The 22,416-nt window shown below is 47.0% G+C and overlaps 1 protein-coding gene and 1 long non-coding RNA gene across 3 annotated transcripts in view; one reads left to right on the top strand and one right to left on the bottom strand.

Moving 5' to 3' along the window:
* Positions 1-1,831: 1,831 nt before the first annotated feature.
* On the bottom strand, positions 1,832-5,233 carry LOC128100819 (uncharacterized). The gene is made up of 2 exons (XR_008214956.1): positions 5,170-5,233; positions 1,832-4,651 (listed from the first exon to the last, which is right to left on the bottom strand). It is a non-coding gene; the product is annotated as an uncharacterized LOC128100819 (long non-coding RNA).
* A 304-nt stretch (positions 5,234-5,537) lies between these two features.
* B4galt5 (beta-1,4-galactosyltransferase 5) overlaps positions 5,538-22,416 on the top strand; it is a 57,979-nt gene continuing 41,100 nt past the window's right edge. Inside the window, exon 1 of one of the 2 annotated variants that reach the window (XM_052723968.1) lies at positions 5,538-5,701. In XM_052723968.1, coding sequence (XP_052579928.1) covers positions 5,587-5,701 — 115 coding nt within the window. In that variant the 5' untranslated portion in view covers positions 5,538-5,586. Of the gene's footprint in view, positions 5,702-5,929; positions 6,061-22,416 lie in introns of those variants that run through there. The other variant, XM_052723969.1, reaches the window with a different exon arrangement.

The following is a 22,416-nucleotide window of genomic DNA, read 5'->3' as shown; positions in this document are numbered from 1 at the left end:
TGGCCTGGAACCCACATAGCTCCTCCTCTGGCTCTTTCTCCCAAGTGCTGGGATTAAAGGTGTGTTCTACCATGCGCTGCTTATTTTTCTTTCTTTCTTTCTTTTTTCTTTTCTTTTCTTTTTTTTTGAGACAGGGTTTCTCTGTGTAGTTTCGGTGCCTGTCCTGGATCTTGCTCTGTAGCCCAGGCTGGCCTCGAACTCACAGAGATCCGCCTGGCTCTGCCTCCCGAGTGTTGGGATTAAAGGCGTTGCAGTGCTGCCTGGCCTCAGGGTTTCATGTTGTCCTTCCTGGTATTGAATTCATTATGTAGCTGAGGATGACCTCGAATTTCTGATCCTCTTTCATCCACCTCCCTAATGCTGGGATTATATACAGCATGCGCTGCTGCAACCTACTGTGAGTTCTCATTTATGACTCAGACACTACTGTCTCAGAGAGTACATCCTACCTGTGTGGCACTCCGAGGTGCCTGGAGTTACCCTACCTAGGGGTTTCTGTTCATTTTTGAAGTGTTTGAAGTGCTCTGTCAGGCAATGGCTTTTCAATAAGCCACATCCCAGCCCCTACACAGGAGGATTTGCTCAGGGCTTCGTTCAGTTGGTGAAAGCCACTCCACTAACATTAGTCAAAAAGGGGTTTAACAGTGGGACACAGATACTTACAGAACCATCAGGAAGATACGAAGTGGGTCATGGCCAAACCACCGTTGTCTCTGCTATCACCACGGCTGAGGCCCTGTCACCCAACACCCTCCAAACTGGGAACCAGAGAGTGGACAGTCAGTCTCGTGCCTCTCCCTCTACCAGGATTGGCTAGTCAGCTGCTACAGCCACAGGAAGAGGCCTCTAAAGATCTCACTGACAGGACCTCATTTGCATGACAGCCTGCACTCAGATGCTGAGGCAGAAGGATTGCTGAGTTCATGACCAATCTGAGCTACATAGTGAGTTCCAGGAAAGCCTGGGCTACAAAGTGAGACCGTGTATCAGAAATCTAGAATAACAAAAGGATTTCATTCACATTCTAGCTGCAGGGGAGTCGGGTACACCATGGGAAACTTTTGAGTCTCCTCTAGTGGAGGAGAAAAGAATGGAGCCTGAGAGCATTCATTCAAGAACTCCTGGGCCCAAGGGATGGCTGAGGGGGGATAAAGGCACCTGCGCGCACGCGCACAGAGAGAGAGAGAGAGAGAGAGAGAGAGAGAGAGAGAGAGAGAGAGAGAGAAAGTTTTACAACATAACTAGAATCCAGCACTTCAATTCTGAGACATTGCCTGGTGGGAAAGGTATTTGAACTGGGTCTTAGTGGATGAGGCGGGGAAAGAGGACATAGTGTTTCCAAGCACCATAAGAGGAGTATTAAAGACGGTGAAGGACTGCTTCCCAGGTGTCTGCTGTCACCTGCTACTTCTGCCAGAGCAATTGTATCTCCCTCTTTGGAGAGCCACACTTCCTGTTTATCAGCCATGTGCTTCCTGTGAAGTTGACAGGGCCCTCCAGCCTGGGCATCTGACAAGGTCTGGCCAAGCAGCACACACTGCTTCGTTAGTGAGTGATTGGTTCAGGAAGAGAGGCGTGACACTTCACAGAAACAGCTCTGTCTTTGGGCCTTGGGAGATGGCTCAGCAGTTAAGAGCACATGCTGCCTTTGCAGAAGACCCAGGTTCAGTTCCCAGCACCCACACGGTGGCTCACAGCTACCTGTAACTCCAGTTCCCAGAGGATTCAACATCTTCTCCTGACCTCCATGGACACTGCACAGATGTGACGTACAGACATGCAGGCAAAACACCCATACACATGAAATAAAATTGAAATAAAATTTCTTAAATATTTGAAAAGTTACATTTATTTTTATTGTGTGTGTGCGCACATGTGCCATGATAAAACAGTGCAGATCTGAGGACAACTTGCAGGAATCCTTTTCCCTTTCTTTTCTTTTTTTTTGAGACAGAGTTTCTCTGTGTAGCTCTGGAACCTTTCCTGGAACTCACTCTGTAGCCCAGGCTGGCCTCGAACTCCCAAGTGCTGGGATTAAAGGTGTGTGCCACCACAGCCCGGCTTAGGAATCAGTTCTATTCATCCACCATGCAGGACCTGAATGTCCTTACCAGCTGTGCTGTGTCTCTGGCCCAAGGACCAGAAGTTCAAGGTCACCCACTACTACAGAGAGAGTTTCAGGCCAGCTGGGGCTACATGAGACCATTTCAGCAGTGCTCCCCCTACACCCTAAACAAATAAGAGGGTTTTGTTATTGATTTTTTTTTTGTATTTGTGTGTGCTCGAATGGCGTGTGTGTATATATGTATGTGTGTGGTTATGTGCATTATGTGTGTATTCATTCCTGTATGTATGTGTGTGGGTATGTGTGTGTCCATGCATGTATGTGTGCATGTATTCGTTCATCCCTCTTTGTGTGTGTGAGCTAGCTGGCTTGTGATTCTAAGGATTCTTCTGTCTTTGCCTCCCATCTTCCCACAGGAGCACTGGCATTACAGACAGACACTTGGGCTATGCATCCAGCTTTGATGTGGGTTCTGGGAAGGCGAGCACAGGACTGCCCTTCCTAACCTGGTTGCTCATTTTGGAAACTGCTTTGTTGTGTGGCCCTGGCTGGCCTTGGACTTGGGCTAACCCCCTTGCCTCTGGACTGCCTGTAACTCCAGCTTCAGAAGGATCTGATTTCCTCTTCTGGCCTCAGCAGGCACCTGCACTCCTGAGCACATACCATCCCCCTCCACATACACATAATTAGAATTAAACAAATCTTTTAAAACGGGAATGAAGAAGTGTAGCATAATCCTGATCAGTTAGGATAGACTAGGCTGTGTTGAGGTTGATAGCCCCAGGACTGGCCTCCATTTCTGAAGTGCTGGGATTATAGGCTGGTGCCACCCTGAGGATTTACCAGTTCTCAAAGCTGCTGGCCCAAGTGCTAACCTTCCTTTTCACTTTTGAGTTTCGTTTCTGTTGAAAGGGGTGACTGACCACAGGGAACTTCCCAGCCAACTAAATTCAGTTTACATAGGCTGGAGGAAACACTCAATGGCTGGACCTGGTGTGTCCTTAGAGGCATTGGTTTTCTCTGCCTTCAGAAGTTGGAATTGAGTAGTCCCGCCCAGAGATGCTATCTCACTCCTCAATGTTTATGTATTGTGCAATGGCCTCCTCAGGGGAGGCATATGGAATCTTCCCAGGAGTTTGAGGGAAGAACAGGGCACATTGCTACTTGTGATTTTTTTCTTTGATATGGGGTCTCATGTAGCCCATGTTGCTCTTGCATTCTCTATATTAAGACTAGCAGGGGCTGGAGAGATGGTTCAGCAGTTAAGAGCACTGGCTGCTCTTCCAGAGGACCTGGGTTCAATTCCCAGCACCCACATGGCAGCTCACAACTGTCTATAACTCCAGTTCCAGGGGATCTGACACCCTCACGCCAATGTACATAAAATAAATTTAAACAAATCATTTTTTTAAAAAAAGGATAGGAATGGTTCAAATTGCTTAAGTATCTATTACAGGCTGAACACTTTACAGAGTCCCTGTCATGAATTCTCATGGCGGAACATCAGCATGGAGGAACGGGGAAGGTGCCGCTTTACAAACAGAGGTCAGAGGCGTAGCAACTCCTCAGGATGAAAGAGGAAAAAAAAGGAAGAGTCTGGACTAGATGTCTTTAGGATCCTGTTGAGCCAGAGCTAGGGCCTTTACCAGGACCAGATGCTTCATCCAGAAACAACCCTTCTCACCCCTTGCAGACCCACTCAGTGTGTTCCAGTTTAATTTTATAACATTTACTTACTTATTTGTGTGTACGTGTACTGGTGTTCAGGTGTGGAAGTCAGCCTAACGTGTCACCGTGACTGGTTCCCTCTCACTGAGGGTTCTGAGGAATTCTGCCTGAGCTCACGTACTTCAGGTGGAGCCTGCTCTGAGACTTCAAGAACTAGCCATCTGTTTCCTCTGGTCCTGGCAGGTGCTCTGACTACATCTGCTGCTCGTTTGGGTACCGGACTCTGAGTTATGTGCACAGACACAGCAGAAAATGGAACAAAATCCCTGTCCTTGTGGAGCTCTGACCTGGGAAACCAAAAGGAATACACAAATGATAGGAGAGCCAGGGTGCAGAGGAACACGTGGCAGTGCAGAACGAGCAGTCGGGGTGACAGGCCACTTTTGATTGGCGTCCTTACTGCATAGCTTGGATGACTTGCTTCTCTTTGCAGAAACTTCCGTTTTCTCATTAGTGCAATCGGGACAAAAAAAAGGCACTACCTTAGGACTTAGAGCAGGTTAATGGGTAAGAAGCCCTGCCTCTCAGCGTCTACACTGGCAGTTGTTACCATTGTTCTGTCCTGTAGGATGTGACCTTGTTTGGATCTCTCCTTCCTTCCTGGCATTTTATCCATGCTGGCGTTGGATTCACTCTGCCGGCAGATTAAGCCTCTTCTTCCTTTCGGGCTTTTGCATCTGTTGTTCTCCTTGGTGGGCCTTCTCTTTCTCTTTTGTGTCCATGCTACCTACAGAGGGAGGCCTTTTTGGACTAGTGCAGACCGCATCCAAAACATTCTCATGTTCAGTTGTCTTCATATCTCTTATCATCACCTGCTATTATCGATTTCTTTTTTCTCCTCCACATGAATGCAGGTTCCTAGAAGACAGATTTTTATCTTTTTTGCCCCGTGGAGCATCCCCAGCCCCAGGAACCATAACTGGCACTTTATCATAAATGGTGACTGGAATGAATGAATGAAGGAGGGCGAACACCAGTGCCCCGGCCTCTGCATCCTTGCTCTCCTGCGGCAGCGGGCTACCTGGTCATTCAGACTCTGTCCACTACCCCTCGGCCCTCGCGCTGGGTGCTTGCGCCCGGAACCAACTCGTACTAGCAAAACGCTTCCTGCCAGCATGGGCGGCGGCCGCGCGAGGGTCTTGCGGCTAGAGTGCAAGCGCGCGGTCCCCCGCCCGCCCCGCCCCCACATCCAGGCCCCGCCTCCAGCCCCACCCCACGACTGCCGGCCCCGCCCAGCCCCGCCCCTTGCACCAGGCCGCGCCCTTCTCTCCCCCGCCCCGTCAGGCCTCAGGCCCAGTCTCCGCCGAAATGCTTCTTAGGCTCGCGGCTACGTCCTTCTTCCTCAGACCCCGCCCTTATCCCCCTCCCCATCAGACCTCAGGCCGGGTCTCTGCCGGTGTGCTCCTCAGGCTCGCGGCGGCGCCCTTAGCATCAGGCCCCGCCCTCGTCCCGCCCCCACCGTAGGCCACGCCCTACTCCGGTCCCCGTCAGGCCTGCCTCAGGCCTGGTTCCCCCATCGGCTCCTCAGGCAGCGGGCCTTGCCCCCGCCCACCCCCGGCATCAGACCCCGCCCCTCCCACCAGGCCCCGCCCCTCCTGCCCCGCCCCCGCCGCTGCGCTCCTCTGGCCGCCGGCCCCCTCCCGCCTCATGTGGCCCGGCCCGCGGCGGCCGGCGGCTGAAAGCGGCGAGGCGGCGGCGCGCGAAGCCCGGAAGGCGGCGGCCGAGGCCCAGGCGGCGGACCGGAGCGGCGGGAGCGGGGCCCGGGCCGGCCCTCGAGCGGCCGCCGGCTCAGCATGCGCGCCCGCCGGGGGCTGCTGCGGCTGCCGCGCCGCTCGCTGCTCGCCGCGCTCTTCTTCTTCTCGCTGTCGTCTTCGCTGCTCTACTTCGTCTATGTGGCGCCCGGCATAGGTAGGAAGGCGACCCCGCGGCCACCCCACGCCCCTTCCCGCCGCGGCCCGCGCCGCCGCCCCGGCCGGCCCCGCGCTCCGTGACTCGCCGTTTCCTGCCGCGCCGCCCCGCAGCTTGCCCGCACGCGCGGCCTCCTCCCTGACGCAGCCGCCCGCGCCCCCCGCGGCCGCGCGTTGCCGCTGCCCAGACCCGGCGGGGCTGCGGGCTGCGCGCCCCTTTCCCCTCCCCCTCCGCCTTCCCCGAGCCCGCTGCTTGCCCGCTGCTTGCCCGCTGCTCGCCCGCTGCTCGCCCACGGCTCCTCGTAGCGGACCGGACCTGCTCTGGGGACCGATGGGAAGTTTGAATTGGCCCTGGAGGAGGTGCTGTGACAGGGGCCTTGGGGGAACGGTGCCAGGTGGGAGGGAGGGGGGCGCGCAGAGAAGAAACGGAATGGGTAGCGATTCTCCTCCAAGGCCCGCCCTGTGGAGGGGGAGATGGCCTGGGGAGGAAAACGAGCCCTTCCCGGAACAGGAGGGAAGCTGATGAGAAGGCAGCGGCAGCGGGAGGGTTAAGGGCAGAGGACACTGAGGTCAGATGTCCTGTATGACCTTGGGCCCTTAGCTTCTCTCCTCCGTAAAATGGGGCTGCGAATCCCAGCCTCATCAGGTTTTAAAGACTGGAGGCCCATAAATGCCCTTTGAAGCTTTTATCTCCATAGCGGACGCCCAGAGTCTTCGAAATAAATAAATAAAAACCTGCTGTTACAGGTAGTTTGGGGGACAGAAGGGAAAAGGTTTAAGGAATGCGACCTGTCTGCCTTAGTGTGGTCTTGGAGTTCTGGAGAAAACTTCAGCCCATGGTGAAAAATGAGAAGATGCTGTTGGGGGTGGGGCCGATTGCGAGAATTCTGGGTGGTTGAGATGGGTGCCGCCGTGGGGAAGTGCCTTTGAGATCGTAGTAGTAAATGCTGCTGCTATTCCCTGGTGACCTGGCAACTCTGAACTGGCAGAGAAATATCCAGAGAGAGAGTGGGAGGTTCTCCTCTGATTATTCTTTTAAAGCTTGTTTCACTTGATGGTTAAATGTTGGTGTTTCATACTGTCAGCCTCATCTGGGAAGCTGGAAGAGCCAACATGAGATTGTCCTGACTGACTTGGTGAGCAGCCACCCCACTAGGGATGTATAATTATTGTGGCTTGTTAAGCTTGCTAAGTAAAAGGACAGGAATTCTGGCTGCACAAGAATAGATAACTAATTAGTGGAATTAATTGAGAAGAGAGCTCATTAGCGAATAGGACATTAGATTCTCATAAAATGGGTGTAAATTGATGGGTTTAAACCTAGAGGCATCTCCCAGCCAGATCTTCGTTTTTTTACCTTTTGTGAAAGTGACAGGTGTCTCTGGTCTGTGTCTGTATATCCCCCGTATCTCCATGGTGATCACCTTTTGATAAGGGTAGAAGCCAGACTCTCCAACAGAAATTAAACTTACAGACTTCATATTCCTCAATAGTAGATTTTAGGTCAGTGAATCCCCTGTATTACCACCATGCTTAGGATCCCAAATCCTGTGTCACTGCAAGACGAAACACTTGGGATTTCATTAGTAGCTTCTTAGAAGTATAAGAGCAGATCTCTTGTGGATTCAAAGTGTGTTGGTAGAGAATAGGAACAGCTGGGCTGGGATGTGGCTGGGTGATAGAGTACCACCTAGCATTGTGCAAGGTCCGGGGTTTGTTACCTAGCACTGTAAACAAGAAGAAGAGATGGGGAGAATCAGTAAAAAGGAGGAATCTTAGGAGTCACATAGCCACAGTTACATTTAGCTATTTGGCTGTTTTATTTATCTTGCTTTTTAGGAAGAGATTTATGTTTTATGTGTATGGATGTCTTGCTTGCATGTATGGCTGTGCACCACATGCATGCAATGCGTCTGAAGACCAGAAGAGGGCATCGGATTCCCGGAACTGAAGTTACAGATGGTTGCAGTTACAGCCACCATGTTGATGCTAGGAACCAAACCTGGTTCCTCCCCAAGAGCAGCAAGTGCTGTTCGTTGCCGAGCCATCTCACCAGCCCCTTCCATGCCCTCCTTGTTAATGAACTTCATTTTTCAAATGTCTAGCTTAACTGTGCCGTGGTGAGTTTTCCCAGAGGGTGAGGAGGCAGTCTAGAGAATTCAAGGGTTTATGTGCCTTTGGATATAAAAACCTTATTGCGATGGTTATAAAAATGATCTTAAGTTGTGTATTGTGGTACATGCCTTTAATTCCAGCACTTAGGAGGCTGAAGCAGGAGGATCTCAGTGAGTTTGAGGTCAGCCTTGTCTACACAGTGAGACAATAGTGAGTTCCAGGACAGCCGGGACTACATAGACCCTGTCTCAAAAACTTTAAAAAAAAAGAGCTTAGAGGGTTGGAGAGATAGCTTAGTGATTACAAGCACTGGTTGTTCTAGAGGACCTGAGTTCAATTCCCAGTAGATACATGACAGCTCACAACTATTGTAACTCTGATTCTAGGAGATCTATCACCCTCTTCTGGCCTCTGCAGGCACCAGGTATGCACATGCATAGTGCACAGACATGGGTGTAGGCAAAACACCCATACACATACAAAAGATTATTTTTATTTTTTATTTTGAGACAGAGTCTCTGTATAGGCCAGACTGTCCCAGAACCCAACAGACATCTGCCTGTCTCTACCTCCTGAGTGCTATGATTAAAAGTGTGTGCCACTATATCAAGCCACCTAAAGAACATAAAGTTGAACCATATGAAATTTTATCTTGTAGGCAGGGTATCGACCATTGTTCAATCTAGTACATTTCCAAATAGTGACAGGTCTGTTTTTCTGGTACATGGAAAGTGGCAGACCTGAACTTCCTCCCAGATATCCCTCTCACCCTGCACCCTCCCAGTCATTGCTTTTGACTCACTTTGTAGTCCTTATGACTGTGTGCTCCAGGGCTAGGAGACATCACTACTCCCAGAGTATATCACAACTTAGTGAGACTCTATATCCCAAAACAAACTAGAAACTGGAGAAATGGCTCAGCAGTAAGAGCATTTGCTGCCCTTCCAGAGGACCTGATTTTGACTCCCAGCACCCACATAGGGAGGCTCACAACTGCTTGTAACATTTTTTAGGGGACCCCAAGTCCTCTGGCCTAAAGTACCTTCACATGTATAGCACATGCATGCATGAACACACACAGATACACATCTGCACATAAATAAAAAGGATCAATACATTTTTTAAAAGCCTGGGGCTATAATTCAGTATTAGAGAGTTCTCACTTAGCATGTGTGAGGCCTTGGCTTCAATCCCCTTTGGGCGGCTGAGAGTTAAAAAAGAAGAGAAAGGGAGAGGTATTCAAGATGTGAGCTCCCCTTCCTTGAAGTCCTTCTTCACAGCTTGAGGAATGCTTCTTTCTTATCACTTTTACCTGCAGTGTTGACATACCCTCTTTTCTGGAGAAAACTTTGATCTTATTTATGACCCTCTGACTAGAGGAATTTCAGAGCTCAGAGTACTTCCAGCCCGACAGGTCCTTTAAAGGAGAATGGACTTGAGCTGCTAATAGAAGCAGATAGATATAAAGTGCTGGTCTGAAAACATCTTAATAACTTTATGGTCCCTTCATTTGACAGCATGGTAGAGCCACTGACCTCTGCCAATCATTACAACAGGAACCCTTGAGAGAAATGCTGCATGCAGTTAAGGCTAACTGAGCACTCTACTGAAATTTTACTATTTGAAGTTCTGTTTTGCCATTTCAACCAATTTTTCTCTGCTTTGACAGCTGAAGAAAGGAAGTGGGGAATGGTTTTCCCGTTTTGGTCTGCTCATTCCCGAGGATAGTTTGATTGTGGCTAGTGTTTGAAAAGAAAGAACCAGTTGTTCAGATCCCTCCTGATTTGACCAAATAACTTTGAGGAAGTCATTTGGTTTTGGTTTTTCTCATTTGGTGTGTGTGTGTGTGTGTGTGTGTGTGTGTGTGTGAGAGAGAGAGAGAGAATTGAGGGCTCAGTGAGTAAATCATGACCTGAGTTTGATCCCATGTTGTAGAAGGAGCTCTGGCTTTTATAATCTCCCCATGGCATACAATAAATAAATAAATAAGTAAATAAATGTAATAAAAATTAGGGGGATCAAGACAGGACAGGGTTTTACTCACTGTAGCTTAGGCAAGCCTTGAACTTTCAATTCTTCTGCCTATGCCCCTTGAGTATCTGGGATTACAGGCCTTTATGTTAAAAAAAAAAAATTATACTTTGCTGGGTGGTGGTGGCACATGCCAGCACTCAGGAGGCAGAGGCAGGTGGATCTCTGTGAGTTCGAGTCCAGCCTGGTGTACAAAGTGAGTTCCAGAATAGCCAGGGCTACACAGAAAAACTCTGTCTCCAAAACCAAAGCAAACAAAAATTATATCTCAATCAAGCTAATGAATGATTTAGTATATGGAATGCTAGTAGTTTGTTGACATTCTAAAAAAATACTGGATTCTAAAAAAAAAATAAGGATTATAGAAAAAGTACATGTTTTACATAATCCAATAGAAGTTTTTTTTCTAATAAACATTGGAAATGTTCAGATTTCCTTCACTCTGTTATGACAGAGAAGCCTTTTGTTGTCACTGTCTTCAAAATGCCTTCTGAAGGTCTCCGCTTCACACATGGGTTTCTGAAGGCGATACAGTGGGGTATATGGACTATTTTGCTTTAGAAAATTAAGCACCTTCTCCTATTAAGACACTTCTTTCCCCCTCAGTGTTCCTTTTCCAACTCAGACTCACAAGATTGTGATTTTTGGGACATGGTCTCATGTAGCCCAGGCTGGCCTCAGACTCGCCATGTGGCCAAGGATGAACTGCACTTCTGAGCCTTTTTCCTCCACCTCCCAAGTTTTCTGGACAGATGTCTTTGAATACAGTGCCCTGCATCCCTTCTTAGGAGGAGTCTGTATGTGGAGGGCAGGCTGGATTACAGAAGGAACAGTTCCCCTGCTCTCAGGGCGTCCATGTTTTCAGTCCTTTCTGCAGAGTTCTTGCCGTCTAAGAAAGAAGGTCTTAGATTTAGAGTGAGCTGGGCTTTGGCAGTCAGAAAGGTGGGTCTGCTTCTTATATATACCTGCCTGGTCAGGATCATGACAGCCAGGAGGGAGGGGGCTCTCTTGCCATGTCTTTCTAGAGTTCTTTGGGAGAGTGACTATCCAAAGCCACAGTTGCCAAGATGCTACTGACTCACCTGGTCCCCTTTATTGGGCTTTTGTGACTGTTAAAGTGGAGGGACATATAACCATTCAAAGGAAACTAGTGAGGAATGGAGAGCTGCTGAGATCTGTCAGGAGTAGCTGGAGTAGAAGTGAAGCCAAGTAGATAAGGGCTAATCCAAAGCCAGCAGGGTGGGTGTGGGCAGAGAGGCGGCCTCCAGTCATCCCTCGAGAGCTATCAGGGAAGTCACAGTCATTCCTCAGGTCCCAGGACCTGCCTTTGACCTTATTATTATTATTATTATTTTTAGATCTCTGAGACAAAAGGAGTTAAGAAAGTGGCTCAATAAGTTGGCATTTGCATGTCTGTCTTGTTCCCAGATGTGGTCAGTTCTGACTACAGCTTTCATTTCAGCCAGACTGAGCTACACTTGCCCAGACTTAAGAATTGTGATGTCCTGGGGCACACATGCCATACAAATGATGGCAAGATCGGTTGCAAGAAACACATAGAAATGGAAGACAGTATGTCCTGAAGGGCCAAGTAAGTCCGTCACCAGCAGGCCTAGAGAGACCTAGGTAGGTAGAGAGGCGTCATTCATCTCGTCACCAGGTTGTTTTGTGACATCCCTCTTGTGTACTTTCAAATGTGGGATAGTTTGGAAGTGGGGAGGGCAAAGTATTTCTATCCCTGTGGTCCCTTTATGGGGAAGGTTTTGTGTTTCTATTCTGATGGGGATGGATATGTGGAAGAGAATTTTAAGATCTTGGTATCAACCGGATCTGTTTGAAAGCTGAATAATACTGTCACTCATCAGTCTGTGGATGGGGGTTTTGGTGCTGGAGGACCAGGACATGTAGGGGGCCTGGAACAGGAAAAAGTAAGGGACTAGTAGGAGATGAGTTGGACCTGCAGGCCCAGCTGTGGAGGACTGAGTCTTAGTTGTGGTGGTAGCTATACCTCTGTTCCAGTCAGCCATGATTTCAAGGACACTTCATTCTCCTATCCCCTACTGCCTCTCTATGTGCTTGTCAGAATTAAATTGGAACGTGGGCGTAAAAGGGCTTGACATAGAGCTGGGCCCAAAGCCCCTCACGTTTGTTACTGCTCCTGACACAGATGGCCACTGCTCTAAACTTCATTGGGATTGAGCACCATTCACACTTAGATGCAAAATTTGCTGGGTCTTCTCTCCTGTGGACTGAAAAAACTGGACTATAGAATAGAGTCATTTTCTGACCCAAGGTTGCACGAGCCCCTGGCCCTTTTCTGTGGTGCTGGGGAGAGAGCCTGGGGTCTCACATATCCGAGGCAAGCTCACTACCAGAGAGCTCCACCATAGCCCCAAGAACTCCTATTCCCTGGGAAAACTCTGCTGCTGCAAGTTTGGGCAAGGGTTTGTGTGTGGTTCCCATGCTTTTCGAGGTGCTGTTGCTTGAGGACATTGGCCTGGCATATAAGACTTGGAATCTACACTGCAGTCTGTCTTGGAAATCACTGTGACAGAGTCTGTCCTGTGTCAGATAGAAAAGAACTATGAAGGATGGTTTGGGTATCCCTGGGATGCAGTCTGTCTTGTTCTCATCTTTTGCCCTGGGGTCATCTTTACATTTTAATATGCAGAGAGGAGTCTTGCTTTCTCACAGCCCCTCATCCAACGTCTCAGCAGCAAACAGGGCCCTTTGCACTTTTCCTCCAGTCCCAGCATAGTGGATGTGAACTGAAGAGTATTGCCTTTGGACCCACGGCTTTTTCTATGGTACATTTGTGTGAAGAGCATTCAAATGGGATCTTCCCATGAATTCAATTTCCTCAAGCAAATGGCGGTACCTTAAATAATTCAGAGAGTTGGCCCTTCTCGAATTCCCCTCTTTCCCCGCTTCCCTTTGTTAGCTTGGGTAGGCAGTTGGTTGCCCTGGGGTATTGTTCCTCTTCTGGTGACTCTGACACTGCCTGTGGAAGGAACCTGACCGTTGTTCCCAGGTGCTTCAGTTACCTGCAGCAGGGGAGGAGTAGCTCTTTGAGGGAGGGAGTGGCCTAATTACGGAGATGAGCTGTGGGTGTGGAGTGGTCAAAAAGCAAGCACAGAATGGCCTGTAAATTAATCTCTGTGCTGGTGGGCACAATTCTTTGTTGTTTTTAATAAAACGTCAAAGACATTGTAATAAATACCAGTAAGCAGAACTGTTTTCATCCTCCAGGTGTTCTGAGCACTATAATTTATAGGCATTTAAACCTGTTGTTTAATTCTGTGTTTAGTAAAGTAGGAGCTTGGAAAGATGAGAAAAGAGAAATGTATTTTCCTCTCATAGAACTGCTGATTGTGAAGGTTCTGCTTTTTATTTTTATTTTTTATTTTTTTTGAAAAAGCATTATGTAGACCAGGCTGGCCTTGAACTTAGAGATCCACTTTGTGTCTGCTTCCTGAACGCTGGGATTAAAGGTGTTACCATGACGAGCTTAGAAGTTTTGCTTAAAAAAACTTTTTTTTTTTTGACAGTTTGATGTAGCTCAAGTTGGCTCAGGTTTGTTGTGTTGAGTATGACCTTGGCCTCCCATCCTCTTGCCTCTTCCTCTCTGGCAGGTATGTGCCACCATGTCTGGCCCAGAGCTTTGTGTGTGCTACACAAGCAGTGTACCAATAAGCTCCCTTTGGTCTGGTTTTTAGATGGGGTCTCCCTGTGTTGATCAGGCTAGCCTTGAACTCAAGGTCCTCCTGTCTGCAGGGATCACAGCTGTGAGCCACTGTATCCCGCTCCATATAGGAGCTGACTTCTCTTAGGCAGTAGGACAGAGCCTATGCAGATGTGAACTCGTCGTGGAGCTCTGGTCACCCCTCCCTTGAGTGGACATTACTCAGGACCTGTGGTCTCTTCCCTGTTTTGGCACCTGATCTGCAGCTCAAAAATGACCAATCTCAGTAAAGATGACCTTAGTCTCCACCTGATTACCACCATAAAAGCTATAAAAGCCCAGTGGGAAGGGCAGCCGGACAGTACTCCTCCCTTGGAGCCCTTCCCACACTTGGGAATTCTTTCTCACCTTTCCTTAATAAAACTGCCATTCATTCTGCTCACTCTATGCTTCCGGTTTCCTCATTCTTGGATGTGAGACAGCAAACTTGGATGCTGCATTTTAGCTTCCCGAGTTCAGCCCACCAAGGGAAAGACTCCATCTCACAAAAACAGCCACATCAAGCTAAGGAATTCTACCTTTATGCCTTTATACACGAAACCTAAAGTGCTCATGCTCAGTTTATGTTTTGGATCAGTGGGTCATTTGTGGTGGTCAGAAAATAGTATTTTCCTACATAACACTGCTGCCGTATTTGTGTTAGCCAAACCTTGATTGTCATTCAGAAGAATGACACAATTGTCGATTTTAGGAAGACTGACTTGTTTTGCAATTCTGGGGGGGGGTCTCTGATTTTGCACATAGGTAGGGTTCCACTATCCCATTATGACCATAGTCCTTGGAAAATTCTGAAATAAAATATTTGGATGGAAAATTGTTTAAAGATTTATTTATATGTGTGTATGTTGTGTGTGAGAGAGTGCCCAGGGAGGTCAGGTCAGGCATGAGTCACCTGGTGTGGGTGCTGGGAACCTAACTCCAGTCTTCTGATAGAGCAGTGAGTGCTCTTAACCACTGAGTCATCTCTTCAGTTCCTGGATCAGGATTTGGGTTTTCTGTTTTACCTTAGAAGAGTTCTACACCTTTTTTTACTTGGCTTATAAAACTTTCTATCTGAGGAAGTCAAACCAGATAGACCAGAAATGACAGGCTAACTCCCTCCTCCATCAAATCCAGGGCCTCAGTGGGTAGACCAGTACTGAGCCACGCGGCATGTAGCCACGGGATGACTGAATAATTTACAGTGTACTGCTTATATGTTTGTTTCTTTTTGGTTCAAGACTGACCTCCAAGTTTGGGTAGTGGAGACTGTATTTGAACTCCTTATCCTCTTGTCTCTACCTCCTTAATGCTGGGAGGAGCCACCATATCTGCCCTCTATGAATTGTATGTAAAAGCATTTGGTCTTTAAAATAAACACTCATTATTTTTCTCTGTATCCTCACAGTAATGATAGGGGCATTTTCTGAGTTGTAATTTTCCTGCATCTGGATTGGTAGCAAGCACTTCCCTGCTTGATGAGGGAAGAAACACATTAAGTCCCAGTGTGGTGGTGTACGCCTATAATTCAAGCACTCCCTACACAAGAGGCAGGCGGATCTCTGTGAGTTTGAGGTCAGCTTGGTCTACATAGTGAGTTCTAGGTCAGCCAGGGCTGTCAGTGAGGCCCCAGGTGGCTAATGGTGATCCTGTTTTCTCTTGCTCTTTCCTCCCAAGTGCTGTATGGCTTGGGCTACCATGTCTGGTTTCATGCAGTGCTGGGGATTGAACACAGGACTCTGTGCTTAGTGGACAAGTACTTACCAACTGGCTACATACCCAACCCCAGTTTTTTTGTTTTGTTTTCTTTTTTAAAGGCAGAGTCCCTCTATGTATCCCTGGCTGGCCTGGAACTATGTAGCCAAGGTGACCTGGAATTCATAGAGATCCACCTGCTTCTGCCTCCTATGTGCTGGAATTAAAACTGTTTGCTGCCAGGCAGTGATAGCGCACACCTTTAATCCCAGCACTCAGGAGGCAGAGGCAGGCAAATCTCTGTGAGTTCAAGGCCAGCCTGGTCTACAGAGTGAAGTCAGGACAGTCAGGGCTATTACACAGAGAAACCCTGTCTCGAAACCCCCCCCCCAAGAAAAGAAAAAAAAAGAAAGAAAGAAAGAAAGAAAGAAAGAAAGAAAGAAAGAAACCTGTCTTCAAAAGAAAAGGCATGTGGTAGGAGTGAAATGTAATCTCATTCTGCTTTCAGTTTTCATTTCCTCATTGGTACTCAGCATCTTCTGTGCTGGTTGGCCACTTGTGTAATACTTGGAATGATATTAAACCCTTCTCAGATGTAAGATTTTTATATATTTACTTTTTTTTTTTTTTTTTTTTTTGGTTTTTCGAGACAGGGTTTCTCTGTGTAGCTTTGCTCCATTCCTGGTACTCGCTTTGGAGACCAGGCTGGCCTCGAACTCACAGAGATCCACCTGGCTCTGCCTCCCGAGTGCTGGGATTAAAGGCGTGCGCCACCACCGCCCGGCCTATATATTTACTTTTACTCTGTGGCTTGTCATTGTCATTTTCCTAATAGTGTGTTTTGAGGCACAAAAGGTAAAATAATTTAGTTTTATTTTCAGTTCTAGGCCCTAAGTCTAGAGCCTACCTGTGAATGGTGGCTTGCATTGGTGAAGCCGAGGCAGAATTGCTTCAGTTCAAGACCAGAGTAAAAAACTGGGCTACAGAGTAAGACCCTGTTTCAAAACAAGCGCTAAGAGAGTGGAAGCCTCCATCTGCTGTTATTGCCCTGTCAATGTTGACACTTTTGCTTCTTGACTAAGGTCTGAGATTGCTAATGAGTTTTTGAAAGGGCTAGAGTGAAGGTTTCTTTCTCATGATCTACATGTCTTTTTTTTTTTTTGGCTACATGATTTCTTTCTGTGTAGCCCTGGCTGTTCTGAAACTGTCTGTAGACCAAGCCGGCCTCGAACTCACAAAGATCCGCCTGACTCTGCCTCCCAAGTGCTGGGGTTAAAGGCATATACCTCCACCACCTGGCATATTCTTAGTTGTTTTAAGACATGGTTTTATGTAGCCCAGACTTGTCTCAAACTGGTGTCAGTCCTCCTGCCTCAAGTCTCTTTCAGTGCCAGGATTGCAGGCATGCCCTCTGTGATGGCTGATTTCAGGCTGTTTTCAAAAGGTTCATCTGTTTGCCAAACCTGAAATATTCCATCCAGTGTTTTTTTAAGTGTTGGAAGCATCCTGTGACCGCTTATGACGAACAGGACCAAGCCATATTGTCCATGTTTTCTCTTTACTGATTATTTTGTTCAGTAGGACCAAAATATAACTCAGCACATTAACATTTTCTGCTTCTGAATGTTATTCTCTAACAATTCGTGCAAGACAAGGCTATTACATTTTTACGTGAGAGACATTACAGTTTCTGGGTTAAACAAATAGCGAGATTTGAAAAATGCAGTCCGGGCTGGAGAGATGGCTCAGCAGTTAAGAGCACTGCTTGCTCTTCCAAAGGTCCTGAGTTCAATTCCCAGCAACCACATGGTGGCTCACAACCATCTGTAATGAGATCTGGTGCCCTCTTCTGGCCTGCAGGCATACGTGCAGGCAGAACACTGTATACATAATAAATAAATAAAAAAAAAAAGAAAAGAAAAATGCAGTCCATTATCTGTGTCCACCTGTATTTTCTAAATAGCAAGTTCTTTAACCCTGAGCCACCTCTCTAGCCCTAAGATTTGCTTTTTTATTTATGCGTATGTGTGTCTGAGTATGTATGTAGAGGTCAGAAGAGGAAGTCAGATCCCCTGGAGCTGGAGTTACCAACAGTTGTGAAGCCACCCCACAGGAGTGCTGGGAACTGAACTCAGGTCCTCTGGAGAAGCAGTGCACACTCCTAACCCACTAAGACATCCTCCAGCTCTTCAAGTCTGTAAATAGAGGGTAATGACAGCACACCACTGTAATCGCAGTACTTGGGAAGCAGAGACAGGAGGGACAGGAGGACTGAGGGTTCAAGGCCTTTCTAGAACTACATAGTGAGACCTTGTCAGTGTGACACTTAGTAGGTACTCAGAAAGCGTTGTCTTGCATCTTGAACCTGCTGCCTGTCCCTCCAGCACTTTTCCAACAGACCAGCTTAGGACTGTTTTCACTGCAGCAGCTCTGTGCTACTGGCCCAGGCCTCTCATTCAACATGAAGGTCATGGCCTTGATGCCCTTGGTCACTCCTGTAGCCCTGCTTCCCATACTGTCAGATGCTGAGGAAGTACTTGTTGGTAAGTATTGGGCAGTGAAGGTGAACAGATTTAAGGTTCTGAGTGTTCCTTGTTGCTGGAGTACGTTGACGCTTGCACTGCTAGTAAACTTTCAAGGCAAGGAACTCAATTAAGAACATTATGGATTTGTAAAAATGCTGATTGCGATCAAAAGTATGAATCATAGTACAGTTTCAGATTTATCATGCCCACTGAAGTCAGATGCTTGCTGGCTATATGAAGGACAGGTCGTGGGCTGTTGGCAAGTGGGAGGTTCTCCCTGAACCCCCAGTTTAGGACTCAAGATGGGTTTAACCATGCTTTCAAATCACAATAAAGCACAGAATATATACAGTGTGTGAAGGCTATGATGCTGTCCACCACAAGTGAATGCCTGACTTAGAGTACAAGCTGCTGTGGGCATCGTTTCTAGTTTTAATTAGAGGAATACTTAGGTCAAAGGTTCCCATGTTTCCAGGCTTTGTCTTTGGGACTCACTGCCTGTCATCCCTCTGAGTTTGTTTTTAGTCAAGGTTCACAGTGGTTCAGGCTGGCCTGGAACTCATGACAGTCCTCCTGCCTCAGCTTCTAGAGTGCTGTAATTACACATGTACCTTACCATGCCCAGCCCAAAGTGTGCTTCAAGAGGCAGTTTTTGCGTAGGCTCTGGAGTTAGTTCTCTGAGGGAGAGTGAGGAACCAAACCCTTTATGAAACTCCAAGTCCATGTGAGAAGCGTGTCCTCATGGGAGCTACTCTCCCATGCTCTGTACGAATGAGTGCAAGGTAGGAAGAGCTCCCTTCCATTGCAGTAAGGCCAGGGCCCATCCCTGGAGTTACTGCAGGGCAGCTGGGTGCCCCACTGTGAGGTTCTGGCCTGCACTAACAGTCTGAGTAAGTGAGAATCAGGAAAGGGGAGGAAGTCAAAAGTTGGTTTGGCATTTGTTTGATTTTGTTTTGCTGTTGACTTGGGAGTCTGGCTTCTTTTCATTCTGGTTTAAAATATTAGGAGTCTTAAGATTTATAGGAATTAGAATATTTGGATTTGCTGGAATTTCATTTGGCACCAGGGAAGATTAACTCAAGGTTAACAGCTACTTTAGAGGTTGGCTTTGGGCTCAAGCTAATTTGTTTCCTTAGTAATGACTTTATTATAGAATACTTCAAAGCTACAGTAAAATGAATAGTATAGTGGACCTCTATGGTGTGACTAGGGACTTACCATGAAATGAAGTGGAAGGGCCAGAAGAGCCCCTCCCTGCCCCCAACATAAAGCAGAATGCAAGCCAGGGATCCGCTCTTCTGTAACCTGGATTTTTGAAGCTTTGAGTGACTGGCTTCATTCCTTCAGATGGCCTGTGATCTCAGGTGCCATCTATGAAAAAGAATGACAGACAGTGGGTAAGCCTGCAGGGACAGCAGGAAGATTGAAAGATCGTATGGGATGCTTGAAGTCCAGTACCAGTTCAGACAAATGTCCCCCTTACTGTCCCTGTGCCCTAACTACCATACTCAGAGGAAGAGATCTGGGTAGGTGAGTGGGAAGCTTCCTGTCTATAGATTAGAATCTATAGTGAATCGTGCACATAGGGCCTGAAGCTCTTGGTCTCAGTGAAATTCCTGTCACTCCAAGCCTTCACTTGAACCCTTGTAATTCAGAACTTCTGCAGGGGCCATGTCTTCCTGGGCTGTGGTAAACCTGGAGGGTGAAGGAACCTGTGTCCTGGAGGCTCTGCTTTCGAGTACAGCACCTGTGTACTGGCATGCCCTTGGCCCTTCCTTTGAGAAGCTGTTGCTAATTTCTGCTGTGCTTAATTTACACGAGCTTGAGCAGAGCCAAGTCTGTACTTGCAAGGGAAAAGGCCTGCAGAAGCACCTGCCAGCTGGGCTCTTGCTCTTGTGGTTTTTGTTCAAGATCATTGCCCAATAGCCCCCAGTTAAACACCACAGATCTAATTTTAGTGTTATTAGGCCTGCTAACTTATTAGTGCAAATTAGAACAGTAAACCAGATGGCATGGTCAGAGCTGATGCTTCAGGTATGCATTGTATGTTGGAAAACAGACTCTTCGTTGAATTGTGCCACTTGACAGCAGACTGTTGGTGTGAGCTGTGTCATCAGACATGGACCGTTCTGGAGTGAATCATGTTTGATTAGGTTTTAATACATGTTGCCATTCTTGTTCACTTGGAACAATCTTTTTAAATCATTAAGTCAACTTTAAGAGTGGTAAAGGGAAATGACACTGACTTATTCATACCCATCTCTGTCACCACATTCATTTCTTTGTTTTCTTCTATGAACACAGATACGTGAAGGCTGAGGTGAAGAAGGGCAACAACTGAGTCAGTGCTGGACTTCTGTAGAATGCTCTTACAGGCTTGCTCGCTTTTCTTTCTGTCTCTCTTTCTCGTTCCTTCTTTTTAGTTTGAGTTGGTTTTATATAGCCAAGATTTGAGCTCTGGATCTCCAGCCTCTGCCCTCCAAACGGCCTCTTTGCTGTAGTCTTTTCCAGAATAGTTGTTTCTCTGTTATAACTATAAATATAGTGTCTGGATATAAGATTATTTCTGGTAAGGGACTTTTTGATATGGAAAACATAAAGTGTGTTGTCTTTATTGGTATATAAAACACGTGACCCTTTGGTCACAATTCTACTTAATTTCATTCCTAAATACTATTGAAAAAGTTAAGGAGAATCTCAGATTCCAATGAATGGTGTGACACTCTGGGGTTAATTTAATGTGGACGTTTAACAGTTTATCTCCTCCTTTGGTTGGTCCAACAAAGCATAGATCCTGTGTGGGCCTGGCGATTGTTGTGTTCTTTGGTCGGTCTGAGCAGGGGCCCTTTTCGGGATTAGGAAGCTGTCTGGGGATGAGTCACGCTGTTGCTTGGTTTCTGTTGTTTTGAGCTGGAACCAAAGGGCCAGTGTTCTGCTGCCTGTGTTTCCTTTCTCTCGTCCTACACTGCTGTGGGCGTGGTGGCCTGGCTTGTCCCTGGGTCTGTGGCTACAGGAATAAAGCTCAGTTGGGGTAGACCTTCCAGGGTGTTGGCTTTCCCATTCTTGCAATTACTCAGGATATCGCCACACTTCTGAGTTGTTGGAGATGATTGGCTTGAGGTCAGATGAGTTGCTTTCTTTTCCCACCCCTTTTAAGAATATCTGTGTGTACCGTAAGAATGCCATTGATGGAGTGCACTTTCTTGTCCATAAAGGTGATTATATTAATTTATTGTGTAGTTAATTTTGCCACAGCATGATGTAAATTGAGGTAGCTGTGCCTTGTTCTGCTTCTCTGATCTTCCAGCATTTACCCCAATAACTGGCCTCAGGTTTGATTTTATTAATAAGAACTTTTAAGATTCGTTTGTGCTACATCTGGCGCCCAACGTTCGTGGTATGAATTCTCAAAAAAGCTACTTGCTTGTGGCCTTGCAGGCCGCAGCCTCAGACCCGAGCTACACTCGGTCGGTTGTGGTGGCACACTGGTTGGATTTACTGAAGGAGGCAGAGGCAGGAGGATCCTGAGTTTGAGGCCGGTCTAGGAGGCTTCCTAAGGAGAAGCTTCGGCCAGGGCTTAGCCACAAACATTTGCAGTGGGGACCATGGAGGCAGCGGCTGCTGCTCCGAGTTGCTGGCTCCTTCTCATCGTGTTGGTGACTGCAGTGATGCTGCTACCTGGGACGAAGGGTTTACTGCTGCTGGTTCAGAGAAGAATTGCCAGGACCATCGTGTTACAAGAAAGCATCAGCAAAGGTCAGTTTGGAAAAGTTTGGCAAGACAAATGGTGGGGAGAAATTGCTGTGAAGATTTTCTCTTCTAGGGAAGAACATTCATGGTTCCGAGAGACAGACATTTATCAGACTGTGATTGCTCCAAACCACAGAGGAGGCACTATATATATATATGTATGTATGTATGTATGTATGTATATATATACATACACACACACACACACACACACACACACACACACACACACACACACATATATATATATATATATATATATATATGCAGGGAACCATGACCACACCTAACAGCGACTTTGAAATCTTCAAAAGGATGAAGGGACCCCACAAAGATGATTCCACATGGACTATGATAAAGCCATTAAGCTAATCAACACCACGGAAAGATCAACTCTGGACTACAAACTACTCAGGACAATTTGAGATGGCTAGCTGAGATGATCCAGCCTGGCAGACTACTTAAACAAGGACCTGAAACAAGCTCTGCACTTTCTCATTATGCAGCGACTGAACAAATGATACAGGACTTGACAATTAACCCCAAAATTTTCTTTTCAGAATCCCCTAAAGATGCCTTCACCCTAGAAAGAGGAAGTAATTTTAAGAAAACGACACCCACATTCCCAAGAGGTGGGATGGGAGGTTTTTGGTCGTTTGAGTTTTGGATACTGTCATTGTTTATGACAGTTGGTTACAAGTTGTTAATGGCCAGGAAAAAAGCTGAACATGGAGATTAGATTCAGAGGTTTTGTTTAAAAAAGAAAGAAAAAAGAGAAAAGAGAATATAGATATGAGGTAGATCACTGAATCTATTCTGAGAAAAAAGATAAATAATAGGATAAATGGGTAGATCACTGAATCTACACTAAAAAGAAAA

This window comes from Peromyscus californicus, unplaced genomic scaffold, assembly GCF_007827085.1.
Source record: "Peromyscus californicus insignis strain IS unplaced genomic scaffold, ASM782708v3 Scaffold_7__1_contigs__length_154581171, whole genome shotgun sequence".
In the NCBI taxonomy this organism is placed as follows: domain Eukaryota; kingdom Metazoa; phylum Chordata; class Mammalia; order Rodentia; family Cricetidae; genus Peromyscus; species Peromyscus californicus.
Note: the sequence above shows the minus strand (reverse complement) of the source record. Positions and strands in the feature narration are given on the sequence as shown.